Source organism: Hypanus sabinus, chromosome 6, assembly GCF_030144855.1.
Source record: "Hypanus sabinus isolate sHypSab1 chromosome 6, sHypSab1.hap1, whole genome shotgun sequence".
NCBI classification, from domain to species: Eukaryota; Metazoa; Chordata; class Chondrichthyes; order Myliobatiformes; family Dasyatidae; genus Hypanus; species Hypanus sabinus.
Genome location: NC_082711.1, coordinates 139,522,715 through 139,541,348, shown reverse-complemented (window position 1 = coordinate 139,541,348; position 18,634 = coordinate 139,522,715). Strand labels below are relative to the sequence as shown.

Here is an 18,634-nt window from a genome sequence, read left to right as displayed (position 1 = left end):
GAGAGCAGGAGGATGAGGTAGCGAGGGGAAGGAGGTGAATGCAGGAGACAGGTTGGTGGGATAGCATGAGTGATGGTGTGGGGGCAGCTAGTTGTGGGTAAGCGATGGATGGGATAGGGTTGCTGGTTTGGGTTGAGGGAGAGGATGGCTGAAGTTGGGATGACATTTTAGGATGGGGTGGGGTGGGAACCTGTCACGTGATGTTGGGGGTTGTTGTGGGCTTGTCGGTACAGTGAGTGGAAGTGGTGGGTAACTGTGTAAAGAAAAATATAATCAGTGTCGGAGCTCCACATTGATGATACGATCTTCATTCAGCCGATGCTCCTGGCTCAAAGCTTGCTCCTTGGTTTTTAATTTGTCAGGCAGCAAAAGGAAGCAAATCCCCTTCCCCCACATACTTTGTTTGTACGGTTGAACAAGTTCCAAATGACGCAAGGCACAAGAATCTGAAAAGGAAATGGCTTACTCTTGTGGAATCTTGGGTTCTGATATAAAATTACAGCCTAGCACTGAACGGGCTTATTTTAGTGTTTTGACTGTTGGAGTTAAAATTAAATCCTGCTCCTGAATAGATCCAGTTGGGAATAGTTAAGAACTGGTTGCAGACAGCAGCCTAACAGCACGATGGAGAGATTTCTCAACATGCAGTTTCTGAAAGGTAGGTTGTGGACCTTGACTCTGCCACTGGGGGCAGAACTGAGCCCATTCAGAGTGAGGGTGAGGCGGGGGATTGTGCAGTCAGGTGTGTGGATAAAGATAAATGGACCATGTCTCAAGGTTTATGCACGGGCTGATCTTCGGGCTTCTGGCAGAGCTCCGTAACACTGGTTTAAGCAGGAAGTCCACGTGGATTTTCCCCACTCTCACTGTTAATTCAGTGAATGCTGATGATAAAATACACATGAATGTTGGTTGGTTGCTCTGTCTGTGAGTCCATATCCATTCAATACTTTGATACCAGAAGTGAGAGCTATCGTTGGTAATTGAAATTAGATTATCACAGGAAATGCATCCTAATCACGAGAGGCTGGTTAATCGTGGGTTGTTTCCTCAGGGGTGCCGGAGGCTGAGGGGAGATCTGATAGAGGTTTACAAGACAATGAAAGGCATAGACAGAGTGGATAGAGAGTATCTGTTTCCCAGGGTTGAAATGCTAGAGGGCATCCATTGAAGGTGACAGGGGTAAGTCTTTTACTCAGAGTTGTGCATGCTTGGAATACTCTGCCTGGTGTGATGGTCGAGGCAAATACATTAGAGGCTTTTAAGAGGCATTTGGATAGGCACACGGATGTAAGGAAGATGGAGGGATTAGTGTTGGGGTGGTTCTGATTTGCTTTTCAGCTGGTTCAGCACAACATTGTGGGCTGAATGGCCTGTTCCTGTGTTGTACTGTTGTATGGTTCTCTGAAATGTAAAGGCAGAAGCTGGTCATCGATAAATCAGATCCAAACCTTGTGAACGGTGGCTTTGTTTCTGTGAGTTTGCTTCTTATTGAGTTCGCCTTGGTCTCTGCAGCTTTGTTCAATGAGAAGTTTTCCACTGAAGTGCAGAGTGGGAGAATTAACCTACAGATGCGACTTTTATTGTCACCATATGTGACTACACAGGAAATGGTGAAGTAATTTATAAGTCGGCCAGTGACTGGCTTTTGGAAGAATTGAATGAGATCTCATATTGCAGGAGAAATGGAAACAGCTTTGGGATTCCTCTAGAGAGAAATATTTACTGAAGCTACTGTTTTCTTGTGTTAGTCATTCCCAAAATAATACGAACCAATTCACTGACTTGGATGATCCTTCCACAAGGTTGCCTTGGTTACCGAGGAGGGGATTGAAGGTCTAAACTGTAGCATCATGCAATGCAAGGCTATTTTTAGAGGCTTGTTCAGCTTAGCTGATGTGCAGGGTGTGACGTGTTCAGTTGTTTCAGCACAGCTGGACTTCTGCTTCTCTGAGAAACCTGGTGTCCAGGGCACTACTCCTGCAGTTCAAGAGTGGTTTTGGTGTAAGCAGGGTCTGTCAACAAAAATGCAGCCTTTTTCTTGCAGCAGAGGTGAAGGGAGATGGCAGCCCATGCGATGTGTGCTGTTGTGCACGGCTGAGCTGAAATGAGTCACGGGCTGTAGTCTGCCAGCCAGAACTTCCAGATGTGGTGACCCAAGCTTGAAGCAAACATCAGTAGATTTAACAACGATGGAAATCCTGAGTGAAACTGTGTGTGCGGCGTAAAATGAGACACTGCTTTACTCTTTTTTCTTAATGTCAAGTCAGGCAAACAGAACCTCAACAGTGATCCTCAATGTGATCCATTGGGGCTAATACTTTGCAAGCTCCCCTCCAGCTCCTCCTTGATAGTTACTTTCTTTCCTAGAGTTTGATCCTCCGGCCCTAATAGGAAAAGTATGGCTGCAGATAGCGGGGCGGGATGTAGTCAGTGAAAAGCAGTGAAATGGAGTCAATATCGCAGACAAACTTGATCAGTTCTGATACAGCCAAAGGAAGCAAATTATTGAAAAATTGATAACCAGTCTGGAAAGCTGAGGTAGGTCTGGATAAAGGACAAGATGCTCTTCTTTGAGTTTGTAATGGGCCTTGCAGGAGACCACTGACAGGATGCCCGGAGTGGGACAGAGGATTAAAGTGGTGGGCACTTTCGAACTATGTAGTGCTTGATGCAAAGGAAGTTGAGGAGCTGAGGATCCTATTGTTGATGTAAGAGGAGGGCAGAGGGTGGAAGTGGGAAAATAAATGGATATGGGTGGAGGGCCGATGAATGATTCTAGATGGAAATCCTTGTTCAGGATGCTACCTATATCGTTAGGTAGTCAGACTGCCCAATGCACTGCCAGCACCAGCTTACCCAACGCCAAGGACATCTGGATAAAGGACAGCAATATCACGGAGGATCCAACTTCCCTGCTCATGAACTTTTTGTCCCACTCCCACCAGATTCAAAAACAGATACCTTCCCCACCCACTAACCACCATTACTTTATCATTTCCTGTCAGAGTCACCTTATGTACAGACTCTATTAGTGCCATTTCATCGACGTACAATCAATCTACGCTATTGTGTATATTTATTGGTCCTATCTCACAGGGGTTGAGGCTGCCGACTGCACGCACCTGGTTTAGCCCGCATCTCAAAGCAGTGTACCAGGTGCAGCTGCTGTTGCATTCAAACGGCTACTCGGAGCCACAGGTGGCAGCTGAGTGTCTGGTGGGGACACCCGCCTGCCATGCAAGGTCAGCTCTGGCGGTCTGGGTGGATGAGATCTACAGTGGGATCCAGTGGTCAGGAAGGCAGTTCTGCAACACTCCATGGAGAGTGAAGGGAATGACAAGGCATCAAATTCTTATTTAGAAAAAAATCTTATTTGGTCACCAAATTAGATGAAGTATATTAATAAGGTTGAAAGAGTGCAGAGTGCAGAGAAGGTTTACTAGGATGTTGCCGGGACTTGAGAAACTGAGTTACAGAGAAAGGTTGAATAGGTTAGGACTTTATTCCCTGGAGCGTAGAAGAATGGGGGAAGATTTGATAGAGGTATATAAAATTATGAAGGGTATAAATAGAGTGAATGCAAGCAGGCTTTTTCCACTGGGGCTAGGGGAGAAAAAAAAAACAGAGGTCATTGGTTAAGGGTAAAGGAGGAAAAGTTTAAAGTTGTAAAGAATTAAGACTTTCTTAAAAGTAAAAAATGCAGACAGCCCACTCTGATCTACACTAGTTAAATGAAATAATGAAATCAGATACCAGTCTTTACCTATCCTCCTCCTGGAGATGATCCAGTGGACCTTCTGTATTGCAGCTGGTCAGCCCAAGTCTCTCTTTACTGCAGCCTCTGCCCCTGCTCCTGCTCCTTTCCGAGCCCCTGCCCCTGCCCCTGCCCGCTCTGCAATCTGTGTCTCCACTACAACCCCCGCCCCGCCCCACCAGAGTCATGCTGATGAAAGGCTTTTTCTTTTATGCCTTGTGAGCAACAGAATTTTGCCACGAGGAGGCCCAGGCCAAAACTTGTTTTGGCAAATCTTTCTGAAATGTGACAATTCAGCTTTGACCATGACCATGACCAATTCAAGCTGTTGCTTTCTCCTTGATTTGCAAGGTGAAATCAATTCTTCTTGATTTGACATTGTTGATTGATACAGTAATTCCTTTCAATGCACTGCTCTTTCCAGCCACGTTCTGCTCAGTAATCCCCAAACAACTAATTGATTCCCTTATCTTTTTCTTTTTAAGCTATGTTTTTTTCTCATTTTAATTTCCCCCTCCCCATCTGCATTCCTTTCCTTCAGCGTTTCTTAATCTTCACTTTCATGTCATATGAAGAATCATTTTGGGGAAGATTGTCGGGGAAGTTCAGGTTCCCAGATATTTTACTCCTGCTGTGTGTGTCAGATACAAGAGGATTGCGACCCATAACTGGCCCTTTGGGCCACGTTGCCTATATTAAACTATAAAAGATCTATATTCCTCTTTCCTGCCTGCTCATGTGCTTGTATAAATGTTATTGTTTCTGCTGTATGCTCCAGGCACCTACCATTTTCTGTGTGCACAAAAACTAAATTCCTCTCTCAGCTTAGCTTACATTTCTACCCTAACTATCTACCCTGTCTGTGCCTCTTGTAGTTTTATGAACTTCTACTAGGTTGTCTCTCAACATCTGACTGAAAAATCCATGTGGAGTGGAGTATATTGACTGGCTGCATCACAGCCCAGTATGGAAACATCAATGCCCTTGAATGGAAATTCCTACAAAAAGTAGTAGATATGGTCCAGTCCATCACAGCTAAAGTCCTCCCTGTCATTGAGCACACCTGCACAAAGTGCTGTCACAGAAAAATGGCATCCATCACCCAGGCCGTGCTCTCTTCTCACTGCTGTCTCCAGGAAGGTGGTACAGGAAGCTCAGGACTCATGTCACTAGGTTCAGGAACAGTTATTGCTCCTCAATCATCAGACTTTTGAACTAAAGGAGATAGCTTTACTCAACTTCAATTGCCCCATCATTAAAATGTTCCCACAACCTATGAACTCACTTTCAAGGACTGCCCATCTCATATTCTCAATTTCTTTCTTTTTGTATTCACACAGTTTTTGCACATTGGTTGAACACCCAAGTTGATGCGGTCTTTCATTGATTCTATTATGGTTGTTCTGTTTCGATTTATTGAGTATGCCTGCAAGAAAATGAATCCTGGGACTGTTGTATATGGTGACGTATATATAGTTTAAATGATGAACTTCAGTGAGTCTCTGAAATTCCTTACTTCAGAGTGTTGTGATCATTAAGGTCAAGGTAGGTCAACTTTGAAAGTTTGGGCAATAGTGGTTGAGGCCAATGTAGATCAGTTATAATCATATTGATTAGCAGGGCAGGCTTGTGAGGTCAATGGCCTATTCGTCCAATTATGTTTGAATTCTTGTGTTCTGTTCAATGGGAAGTTACTAAACTGTTAGCTGGAAAGTGTTGATGGGAGTATGGGGTGTGGCTGTAATTGGAATTAGTTTATTATTGTCATATGTAATAAGAAGCAGTGGAAAAACTTAGTTTACATCCTATCCAAACAAATGTTTTGAAAAACATAAGCATATCGAGGTAGTACTAGGGAAAGAATGCAGAACATGTTGTAGTGTTACAGACAGACAGACATACTTTATTGATCCTGAGGGAAATTGGTTACCGTGATGAGAAAGTACAGAGCAGGTAGACAATAAAGTGCCTCTGCTTTGACCATTGTGTAAAACACACGCTTACAAATTCCACGATGTTACATTAGTATATGAGGAGCAAGAGGGGAAAAGTGTTCTCCTTCAGCACCAAATGGGTAATCCATGTGTGGTGCCAGGGAATATAGACAAGTCTTAAATAAGTATTTCTCATCTGAATTCACCAAGGAAAAGGACTTGAAATAGTGTGAGTGCAGGGAGTGATAGGCTGTAGCATATCAGTATTAAGAAGGTGTAGGTGTTAGATATGGGCAGATACACCCCCAGGGTGAGATGACATACATTCCAGGATGCTATGGGAAGCAAGCGAGTAGATAGCTGGGGCTCTGGCATCTTCATTAGTCACAGATGAAGTACAAGAAGACTGGGGAGGCTTCATTCATTATTTAAAAAGAACAGCCAGGATAAGCCAATTAACTACAGGCTGGAGAGTGTAATGTCATAGGCAATGAAATTATTGGAGAATTGGAGAAAATTCTATGGGATGGGGTTTTCACACACACACACATACACACACACACACACACACACACACACACACACACACACACACACACACACATACACACACACACACACACACACACATACACACACACACACACACACACACACACACACACACACACACACACACAGAGAAAAGCAGAAAATAGTCAGGGATAGGCAGTGTTGTGTGTTCAATATTTCAATAATATTTGAATTATTTTGAATACATATTGGTTGATTAAGCATGCTTGTTCATTTAAATAATTAAATTTGGGTTATATGTAAAGATGTTAATTGCATACATCATCATGACACCATATGATATGTTAGTTAGACTCGGTTGTTTGGAACTCCTCTGTCTATGTTTGAATTAGTTTAATGGTTTGAAGTTACAAAACATAACAGTCAGCATGGCTTGATGGAATGGAATTTTGCTTCACTAATTTGATTGAATTTATTTTAAGGAGGAAGCTAAGAGGACCAATAAAGACAGGATAGTAGACATGTTTATATGGACTTCAGTAAGGCATTTGACAAGATCACACATCCCACTCAGCAATTCAGGAACAGCTTCTTCCCCTCAGCCATCTGATTCCTAAATGGACATTGAACCCTTGGACACTACCTCACTTATTTTTTAATATACAGTATTTCTGTTTTTGCATGTTTTAAAATCTATTCAATATACATAATTGATTTACTTCTTTATTTATTATTATGTTTTATTTTTTTCTCTCTGCTAGATTATGTACCGCATTGAACTGCTGCTGCTAAGTTAACAAATTTCACGCCACATGCCGGTGATAATAAACCTGATTCTGATTCATGTAGACTGGCCCAAAAGGGTAAATAACATGGGGTCTAAACGTGAACAAGGTAATGAACAAGATAAATTTGGCTTGGTGATAGGAGGCAGAGGGTTGAGTTGCAAGGGTGCATCTCTGCAACCAGTTGTGATTGCGGCTAGCATTCTTCTTGCTTGTGATATATATTCTGTAAATGTAGGAATTACAATTAATCAGTTGGTGGCATTGTGGATAGGGAGAAAGTTTGTGCAAGTCTGGACCAGATGAAAAACCGGACGGAATGTTGGAAGATGAAGTTTAATCCCAACCTGTGTGAGGTGATGAGCTTTGGGAAGTCTGATAGGGGTAGGACAGATACAATAACTGATTGGGCACTAGGGAATGTTGATGAACAAAGGAACCTTGAGGTTCAAGTCCATGGTTCTCTGAAAGTGGCAGATTGATAGGGTGGTGGAGAAAGTGTGTGACGTACTTGCCTTCTTAGGTGAGGACATTGAATGTAAAATTTTGGATTTTATGTTGTAACTTTACAAACTTGGAGTTTGTCATCCAAGGATGAGACTTGGATTATTGTGTGCAGTTCTGATCTCCGCACGTTAGGAAGGATGTGTTTGCACTGGAGAATAGCGCAAAGGAGGTTCATCAGGACTTTGGTTATGGGGAGGGGTTGGAGAGACCAGAGTGAAGGAGACTGAGATATGACCTGGTATGTAAAATAATGAGAATTGTAGACAAAGTGATTAGTCAGAAACTTTATTCCATGTCAAAGACAAGAAGTAAGAGAGGAGGTTTAAAGGGGATCTAAGGGGATACGAGTGACTGCTATCTGGAACCTGATGTGAGAGGACATGGTGGAATCAGATACAATTGCTACATTTAAGAGACATTTAGAGATTTGAATAAAGTAGACATAACATGATATGGACTTCACATGAATATATGAGTTGGTTTAGTTGGACAGAAACATAGCTATAGAAGTGATGGCCTTTTTTTGTTTGATTTACTCCACCTCCCTAATAACTGTTTACAGTTTGGGCAAACTCTCTGGACTGTCATATACACTTTGCTATTTTAATTTTGGCAATGCATTTGCTGAGGAAATTACTCAGATCCACTCCAGTGCCACCTATAATACTTCAGTAGGGATGAGATGTGAAATGCAGCTGTCATACACAGCGGTACAGCTCTGGAGTTATATGGACACATTCCCCCAATGTACCATAAGGAAATACCGCTTATGCTGGTGTTAATCCTGTGGTGTTTCCACAGACAGTAGTTCTTTAGTAATTTTACAGCCTAATTGTTTTCATTGAGTAAGCAGTGAGTGGCTTGTTATGGACCATTTGGGCTTCAGTAGACCAATGATCTGTGGAAGGTGATTGACCTTGTTCCCGTTCTACCCACGCACATGCACTAATGAGATCCAAATACGTTAAATATCACTTACCTCGATGTCAAAGTATGATGAGAATGTTGGGAGATTTTCCTCTTCCATTCCACAAGCGTCAAAAAGTTGCTATCCTTCTAGGTTATTGCATTTTTCGGGTATTCTGGGCTTTCAGAAGCAGTGAATTTTGTGACATAAACCTTGAATAGCAAAGGTGCTGCTTCAGTGATTATAATTAATGACACATGAAGTTGTCCCCTGGGCCTGAAGGTGTTTATTTCAGTCACTAATTACTGGCTCTAGAGACTGGTTCATATCCTGAATAGGGTGAGCAGCCAACAGATGCAAATAAGTGTCTTTGTGGTTGGATACTGGGATGTCGCTTTACAACAGTGATACAAAGATTGGAGGTGTAGTGGACAGTGAGGAAGGTTTTCAAAGCTTGCAGAGGGATTTGAACCAGTTGGAGGAATGGGCTGAAAAATGGCAGGTGGAGTTTAATACAGACAAGTGTGAGGTATTGCACTTCGGAAGGTCAAACCAAGGTAGAACATGCAAGGTAAGTGGTAAGACACTGAGGAGTGCAGTAGAACAGAGGGATCTGGGAGTACAGATGCATAATTCCCTAAAAGTGGTGTCACAAGTAGATAGGGTCATAAAGAGAGCTTTTGGTACATTGGCCTTTATAAATCAAAGTATTGAGTATAAGAGTTGGAATGTAATGGTGAGGTTGTATAAGACATTGGTTAGACTGAATTTGGACTATTGTGTGCAGTTTTGGTCACCTAATTAAAGAAGGATATTAATAAGATTGAAAGAGTGCGGAGAAGATTTATAAGGATGTTGCTGGGACTTGAGAAACTGAGTTACAGAGAAAGGTTGAATAGGTTAGGACTTTATTCCCTGGAGTGTAGGAGAATGAGGGTGATTTGATAGAGGTATATAAAATTATGATGGGTATAGATAGAGTGATTGCAAGCAGGCTTTTTCCACTGAGGCGAGGGGAGAAAAAAAACCAGAGGTCATGGGTTAAGGGTGAAGGGGGAAAAGTTTAAAGGGATATTGGGGAGGGCTTCTTCACGCAGAGAGTGGTGGGAGTGTGGAATGAGCTGCCAGATGAAGTGGTGAATACTGGCTCACTTTTGACATTTAAGAAAAACTTGGGACAGGTACATGGATGAGAGGGGTTTGGAGGGATATGGCCCAGGTGCAGGTCAGTGGGACTAGGCAGAAAAATGGTTCGGCACAGCCAAAAAGGGCCAAAAGGCCTGTTTCTGTGCTGTAATGTTCTATGGTTCTATGGTCCTAACAGGAAGTACACAGCTACTGGTCTGTATTTAATCTACAGGGAGAAGAGACTTCTCAGGACCTTCTAGCGAAAAGAACCAGTATGTCACCTCCTTGCTTCATGGAACTTCGTGCAAATGCTAACCTGCAGTTGTCCAAATAAAGGAGGCCCATTGCGTATTGTGGCTTTAAGGATTATAACTCTATCTTGGATATCTGCTTTGTAAGTCTCCTAGGCTAGAAAGTGTTGCTCCAGCAAAGAAAGATAAGGTGATGCAAAGCAGGTATTTTGCTTAACAAAATTTTTCCTGGCATGCTCTCCAGTTTAATTTCTTGGCTTCTGCCTTGGGACCAATGGGACTGCGTACTCTAATCATGGACTTGATGAGTGAGTGGCTAGCTCTCGTACTGTATCAGAGGCCTAAGGGCTGGATTTTGACTGTGTTTGGTGAGCTAGCCACATGATTCCACCACACTTGATTCTTTGCAGCAACTGTCTTGCTCGAGTGCCACCAGGCCTTCCGAGGAGAAGAGCTCTCCTTTTGCACATCCCGGGATGGTAGGTGTACGTTGTCTGAGGATGTGGCTGGAGGGTTGGCGGAGAGTGAGAGGGAATAGGGAGTGCTGGAGGTCAGGAGAGGATGGGGAAATCGGGACAGGCATGGCGGTTAGTGTCACGGAGAGATCACTATCAACTGTGTGAGAGGTGAAGGGCCAACCCAACATCACAATAAGGAGGTCAGTAGAACGTTCGGGTGAACTTTGGAGATCAGTAGTTGTATTGGTCAGGGGAGGCCGATGAGGGTGTAACTGGGGAGGCTGCTGGGTGATAGTGACAGATTGTTGTCAGGCAGTTCATCATTTAATGTGAAAGACAGGTTCAGAGGGTAAATCAATGGGAGAGAAAAGGGTTCAGTAAAAGCTCTGTGGTCATTGAGAGCCAGTGTTATGACCAGGATGGGGTGGGATGGCCTGAGCAATAGGTAAGTGTGTTATTTTGGTGCCATGGTAGCATAGCAGTTAGCTCGATGCTATTATAGCTTGGCGGTGGGGGGGTTCCACACTTCAATTGCAGCGCCATCTGTAAGGTGTTTGTACGTTCTCCCCGTGATCACATGGGTTTCCTCCAGGTGCTCTGGTTTCCTCCCACAGCCCAAAGTCGCATTGGTTAGCAGGTTAATTGGTCATTGTAAATCATCCTGTGATTAGGCTAGGGTCAAATTGGTGGGTTGCTGGATGTTTGGGCTCGAAGGGCCTGTTCCAAGCTGTATCTAAAAATAAAAAAAATATGAATTCAGTTAGATAGATAGATAAATAAATACGGTCGGCCCTCCTTATCCGCGGATCAGGAAAACCTGGAAGTTCTCTCTCCAGCACTCCTTGTTTGAGCATATACAGACTTTTTTTTGTCATTATTCCCTAAACAATACAGTATAACAACTATTTACATAGCATTTACATTGTATTAGGCATTATAAGTAATCTAGAAATGACTTAAAAGTACAGGCAGTCTCTGGGTTATGAATCAGTTCCGTTCCTGAGTCCCTCTTTAAGTTGGATTTGAAGTCGGAACAGGTACATTCAGTAATATTTAGCGTCAGTTAGTCAAACGTTTTTCTTAGTGTATATAGTACATATTTTACCTTTCTATGCATTTAAAACGCTTATGAAACATACGTATTTCAATAATTAAACCACCGCATTGCTTAGTAATAATCGTAGCTTTCATCGGGGCAGGGACTTTTGCACTTTATCCTTTAAAATTGTTCCAATCGTTGACTGACTGCAGCCTAATGCTTTTCCAGTGGCCGATGGCATTTCACCTCTTTCCGATCGCTTTATTACTCCCACCTTATTTTCAATTGTTATCGTGATTATTTTTGTGAACAGAAACACTGCGGATTCAGATCTCTGCCGCTGGGTCCTAATGTCCACTGCACTGAGACAGGTTAAATAAGGTCTGGGATTCCACTGGGTCCTAAGATCCACCGCACTAAGACAGGTTAAATAAGGGACTTTAGCATCCGCGTTTTTTGGTATCCATGGGGGGGGGGGGGGTGGGTCTCGGAACAATCCCAGGCGGATAAGGAGGGCCGACTGTAAATATTCTGAGGCAACTTCCAGTGGTAGACCCTTTAGCCCGGGGGGGGGGGGGGCAGCCCTCCTGCAAGTAATGCTGAAAGAGTGCTACAGGGGTGTGTATCTACAGGAGTGACTATCGGCTTCTTTACCAATCTGCAAAACCTTAACCCTCCTTAGCAACAGAACACACAGTCCACCTCTGGTACTACCGTGGACTTGTTTCTGACTGGATTTTTTAGCATTAATGACTTGTTTTGCACAGGCATTTTCTTCACTACCTTGTATAATTTGTGTTCTGTGCACTGTCTGAATCTACGTGCCAGTGATGCTGCTGCGAGCAAGGTTTTCATTGTACCTGTACCTCGCTGCACTTGGGCACAGATCAGTAAACTTGATTTTGACGTTACCTGACTTGAAATAGGTTAGAGAGAAATAGTTAGAGAGTGTGATCGTCAACCAGCCAAATACCATCTTATGATAAGAAAACATAAAACTTTGAGGAAGAGATGCACTCCACTTTTCTTTTGAGTGATTGATGGAGATTGTGAGTCACTCTCAAAGTGTTGGCACGTGGCCAAGTGGTTAAGGCGTTGGTCTAGTGATCTGAAGGTCGCTAGTTCAAGCCTCAGCTAAGGCAGTGTGTTGTATCCTTGAGCAAGGCACTTAACCACACATTGCTCTGCGACGACTCCGGTGCCAAGCTGTATCCGCCCTTGCCCTTCCCTTGGACAACATTGCTGGTATGGAGAGGGGAGACTTGCAGCTTGGGCATCTGCCGGTCTTCCATACAACCCTGCTCATGGACCTCCTGCTTCTCTCTACTGTAGTCGATAATTAGATCTGGTTTTCTGATGATGAATGGGAGGTTGTTGTGGCACCACTCGACCAGATTTTCAGTCTCCCGATTCATCACCACCTTACTTACACTGAGGGTTAATTTACAGTAATCAATTAACCTTCCATCTTGGTAATGACTCACGAGTACGGTAAGATGTGTAATTGATATGCAAACCAATTTCCCAATGGATTTTGACAAAAATGATGGCTGCATAATCTAAACTCGATAAAACTCCTCTCATATGCGATTTGTAGATGAAATCATACAGATCTAATTTTGATACTTAAATGTTTGTATTGACTTCTGGAGTCTAAGTTACCCAAGAACAGTACATTGAGGAATTGCAAGGCCACATCAGTAAATTGGTTTATTATTGTCACGTGTACTGAGGTACAGTGAAAATCTTGTCTTCCATACCATTCCTACAGATTAATCCATTACAACAGTTCATTCAGGTAGTTGAGGGTAAAACAGTAGCATAAGGCAGAATAGATACAGAGGAAGGCAGTGCAGGTAGACACTGAGGTGCAAGGTCACTGTGAGGTAGACTGATGTCAGAGAATAGAAGCTGTCCTGCTGGTATGTGCTTTCAGGTTTTTGCATCTTCTGCCTATGTAAAGGAAGAGAGGAGAGAATGTCTAAGATGGGTGGGGCTCTTTGGTTATGCAGTGAGAAGGCAAAGTCTCTAGAAGGAAGGCTGCTTTCCACGATGTGTCCACAACTCTGCAATCTCTTGTGGATATGACCAGAGCAGCTACCATTCAAAGCCGTGATGCATCCAGATAGAAACCTTTCCGTGGCGCATTGATAAAATTTGGTGAGGATCAAAGGAAACATGCCAAATTTCTTTACACTCCTAAAGAATTAGAGGCATTGGTGGGTTTTCTTGGCCATGGCGTGTAAGCGTTGGGGTCAGGACAAGCTACTGGTGATGAACGTGATGCACTCAAACTTCCTTATTTCAGCACTACTGATGTAAGCAGGAACATGTGTACCCCCCCCCCCCCACTTCCTGAAGTCATTAACTAGCTCTTTTGTTTTGCTGATATTGAAGGAAAGGTCGTGGTCATGACACCGTGTCTCTACCTCTTCACTGTACTCTGACTCATCATTATTTGAGATCTTGCCCACCTTGGTGGTATCATCTGCAAGCTAATATATGAAGTTAGCGCTGCATTTGACCATTCAGTTGTGAGCGCACAAGGGTCTATGAATGCAAACTTGTAGGACACCGGTGTTGAGAATAATCGTGGTAGTCAGAAAGTCAAGGATCCAGTTGCAAAGGGAGATGTTGAGAGCCAGTTGGAGATTAATTTGCTTGGAATGACAGTATTAAAGGGAGAGCTGTAGATTAGAACACATTATCTTTCTGGATTCTTGTCTCACCATTTCACCTGCCACTTTTTGCTCATTCAATTTCTGGAATTTTGTTAAGCTGCTTAAGTTCATTTTTGCAGTACTTACAGGTTCCTTTTCATGCTTTTAAGAAATATTCAAAATCAATCTTTTAAGTTCTGACTAATGATTATTAATAACACTTGTAGATTATCCTCACATTACTGTTGTTCAAAACTGACTCCAATTGACTTCAATTTTATTCGGTCATCTGAGACTTAACAAGCATCAGTTTCCAGAGTACAATTAAGAATTACATTACTTACACCTTCATCTAAATCTGTCTAATATCCTAGTCTGTTACCAAGAATATTGTGACCTCTCTAGGTTCCACAGTTTAGAAACATTCCACTCTTGCAGTGCCTAGAATGCTGTCACGAGCATGGTTCTTTGAAAATTTTGATCATTTTCGGCTATTTAACTATGTTACTCCCATTGGTAGTCAAGTCAAATCAAGTTTAATTATCATTCAAACCATACATAGATACAGCTGAATGAGACAGCGTTCCTCTGGGGCCAAGGGGAAAACATTCAAAAACAGCAAGCAAACATTCAAGAATAGCGAGTAACAAAATTCAAAATATCAAGCAAAGAAGCATATGCACTTGCAAAAAAAACATATATAGTCCAAGACCCTGAACAACAATGTCTAGCGATCGACGGTACAGTCTCCCAGCAGTGTACAGATGTACGCAATCCAAGTGATGGACAAGAGACTTTAAAAGTGCCTGTTTTTTGTGAGTACATTTTTTCAGCAGTATTAATAAAACATCATTTTTGCTGATCCAAAATATATAAAGGGATATTATTAAATAGAACTAGTTCCACAATGCTACCCAACTAGACAGCAATATGAAATACTTAAAAGTTTAGAAATGAATGAATTTTTCCAAAGTTGAGAGTGTGGTATTTCACATATCCATTGTACACATTCCAAAGTCCTCTAAATCTGAGATACATTACATCTGGCAGACTGCCACAATCTCAGGTCTTTGCTTTGTATGTGAACAAAACACACAAAATGCTGGAGGAACCCAGCAGGTCAGACAGCATCTATGGAAATGAACAAACAGTTGCTGTTTTAAACACTTTGTGTGTGTTTTGCTCTGGATTTCCAAATTCTGCAGAACCTCTTGTGTTTTTGCTTTGTACCTGATTGAGAATTTGCCCTAGTCACCTTCGCTTACTGCTGATAACTCATTGTTGTTACTGATCAACCCAATGGAATGTTGGCTGTGTGACAATTGAAAACTGAATTCTGGTACTTTTGCTGCTGTTTTCTAGGCTCCCCCTTGCACAAGCAGGCTTCTGCCCCCACATCTGGTGACAGACTAGCGTCAAAGAGTGCAGAGCTGGGAGACGACTGCATTGGGGATTTTGCCATTGGAGACCGTATCTGGGTGAATGGTGTAAAGCCTGGCATCATACAGTTCCTTGGAGAAACACAGTTTGCCCCGGGTAAATGGGCAGGCGTTGTCCTCGATGAACCGGTGGGGAAGAATGATGGATCGGTCGGGGGCGTGCGGTACTTTGAGTGCGAACCCTTGCAAGGTATTTTCACAAGACCCTCAAAACTGGCACTGCACCCCTCAACTGATGGTGCTGGAAGCGATGCACTTTCTGGAGAGTCCATAACTTTTCCGGTGCCAGCTTCTCATCATGGCACTGCCACTCCACCGCTCTCCGCTCAGCGGATCAACTGTACCATCCCTTTGAGGGAAAGCATTTTGAACAGCTCCATGAAGACCGGGAATGAGTCGGGATCGAACCTGTCTGACAGTGGATCCGTGAAGAAAGGGGATAAAGAGCTGAGATGTGGGGACCGAGTTCTGGTAAGTACTTGAATTCTTTTCACCAAGAAGGCATTTTCTGAGATGGTAATAAGCAGAATTGTGATAACGCATTTAACCAATGGGGCCATTGTTGGATGTATTGGGTCTAACAGTAACAATATGGTAGTATATGGTACAAGATCATAGTTTGGCAGTACTTTTTATGGAATGGTTGCTGAGTTAGCAGACTGGTTGAAATGTACAATATGCCCAATATGAAAATAACTTGCTGCTTTCCTCAAGATTAAAGATTAAATGCTATTGGCCATCCCTAGATTCTTAGCCATCTCTTCGTAGTGATTGTGGTGAACTACATATACCTGTCTGGACACGCCCCCCCCCCCCCCCCCACTGCTGACTGCACCTGTGGCTCCTCCCACAGACCCCTGTTTAAAGGCGATTGGGGCCTGAGCCCTGCCCTCAGTCTCCAGGATGTAGCATGGTGGTCAATTGCTGCTTGTTCTTTCTTCCAGTCAATAAAAGCGTATATCTCACCTCACGTCTCAGAGAGTTATTGATGGTGCATCAATGATGCTTTTTCTTATTCATTTACACCTCAGCATTTCAGCATTACAATTACCATTGTTTCCCAAGACAGCTGTGTCCAAGTAAGTTGGCCTGATATTACAAGATGGCGCCTGTGAACCATGGCGGCATTCTGCGGGCTACATACAATACCTCTAAGTATGTCTCTTTTGAATTACTGTCACTGCAATCTGCAGTATATTATTTCACTTTAGGCAACATATGTTTAAATCAACTTAACAAACGACAGATTTCATGATCTTCTGAAAGACTGGAGACTTAACTCTCAAGCAAGCAGGTATGGCACCTTTAAGCAGATGAAGGTTCATCACCACGACCGGAAACGAGGCAGGAGGGGGGATGCCAAGCCAGGCTGAAACGTAGATGGAAGAGGACCCCCTCTACTCAACATCTTGATAGAAAATGTGCATTCTCTGGATAACAAAGACCTGAGGGCAAGATTGCCCTATCGAAAGGAAATGAGAAATTGTTGTATTCTGTGTTTGACCGAGGCGTAGCATACTCAGAATATGCCAGATGTGCCACTCAGACCCGAAGGCTTCTCAATACGCAAGATGGACTGAACTGCTGATTCAGAAAAGGCAAAAGGCGGGACTGTGTGTTTCATGGTTTTATCCGACTCTTGTTCCCCCGACCTTGAACACCTAACAATCAAATGCTAACTTTCTATTTACCAAATGAGTTCTCCATGATCCTGACTGTAGTTAACATACCACCATTAGCCGACTGTAGTCAGGCACTTGAGATACCGCATGATGCCATCACCAAACAAGAAACAGTCCATCCCAACTCATTTCAAATCATATTCAGGGATTTCAGTCAGGCTTATTTGCCCAGTTACCATCAGCACCTAACCTGCAGCACCAGAGGTCCCACTACACTACATCACTGCTATGCTAGCATGAGGATTGCCTACTGTTTCATGCCCAGAATGCATCTTGGTAAATCAGATCACTTGGCTATCCTTCTGCCTGCATACGGGCAGAGGCTAAAGAGCAAGGCTACAGAGATTAGGACAATAAATAAGTGGCCACAGGAGGCAGAGTAGTGGCTACAGGATTGCTTAGAGTTGCTGGACTGGGCCATGTTCAAGGACTCATCTGTGGATCTGAATGAATGCACCACCATTGTCATGTACTTTATAAAAACAGTTGCAGACGAGTATGTCCCCACGAAATCATTCAGAGTCTTCCCCAGCCAAAAGCCCTGGGTGATCCAGGAGATTCGCAACCTGCTCAGCATCAGATCAGAGGTGTTCAAGTAGACGACCAAGGAAGTTACAAAAGATCCGGGTATGATCTCCAGAAAGCCATTCACGGGCAGAGTGGCAGTTCCGGACTAAACTTGAATCATTGAAGGCTGCTCGACAGCTGTGACAGGGCTTGAAGGCTATCACCGCTTACGAAGTGAAATCAAGTGGCATAGGTGACAACAGAGAGAGCTTCTCTTCCAGATCAGCTCAATGCTTTCTATGCTGAAGAGTACAGTCGACTTACTCTGACTCCTCATCTTTTTATCTCTTGTCCTGTTGGAGGGTCTTGGCACAAAACGGCAACTGTACTTTTTTCCAAAGATGCTGCCTGGCCTGCTGAGTTCCTCCAGCATTTTGTGTGTGTGTGTTGCTTGAATTTCCAGCATCTGCAGATTTTTTTTCTTGTTTGTCAGGGCCCTCTGTGCTCACTTTGACCATCAAAACATGGAGGGACCATCACGAACTCCCACAGCCCCCGATGGACCTGTGATTTCAGGCTCTGAGGTGGATGTGAGAGCATCCTTCAGGAGGGCGGAACCACGTAAAGCATCTGGCCCAGACGGGTTACCTGGCCGAGTACTAAAGACCTGTGCTGGTCAACTGGCTGCAGTGTTCACTGAGATCTTTAACCTCTTGCTTCCGCAGTCTGAGGTACCCACCTGCTTCAAGCAGACTTCAGTTATACCGGTGCCTTAGAAGAATGCGGTAACCAGCCTCAATGACTATTGTCCAGTAGCAGTTATATCCACAGTGATGAAGTGTTTGAGAGGTTGGTGATGAAACATATCAACTGCCTGCCTGAGAAGTGATCCAATTTGCCTACTGGCACAACAGGTCCACACTAGATGCCATTTCATGGGCTCATTTACAAAGTACCCAGGACATCTTTAGGGAGTGGTGTCTCAGAAAGGCAGTGTCCATTATTAAAGACCTCCAGCACCCAGGGCATGCCCTTTTCTCACTGTTACCATCAGGTAGGAGGTACAG

General features: G+C 43.4%; 1 protein-coding gene across 5 annotated transcripts in view; it reads left to right on the top strand.

The window, feature by feature from the left end:
- The window catches only part of clip2 (CAP-GLY domain containing linker protein 2), a 173,276-nt gene that overhangs the window by 50,402 nt on the left and 104,240 nt on the right, over positions 1–18,634 (top strand). For 3 of the 5 annotated variants that reach the window (XR_009512782.1, XM_059973059.1, XM_059973058.1), the window contains one exon: positions 15,302–15,849. Coding sequence is in view for 3 of the 5 variants with exons in the window: in XM_059973059.1 (XP_059829042.1) it covers positions 15,302–15,849 (548 nt within the window). In the remaining 2 variants the exon portion in view is untranslated. Of the gene's footprint in view, positions 1–462; positions 659–15,301; positions 15,850–18,634 lie in introns of those variants that run through there. The other 2 variants (XM_059973060.1, XM_059973061.1) reach the window with 2 other exon arrangements.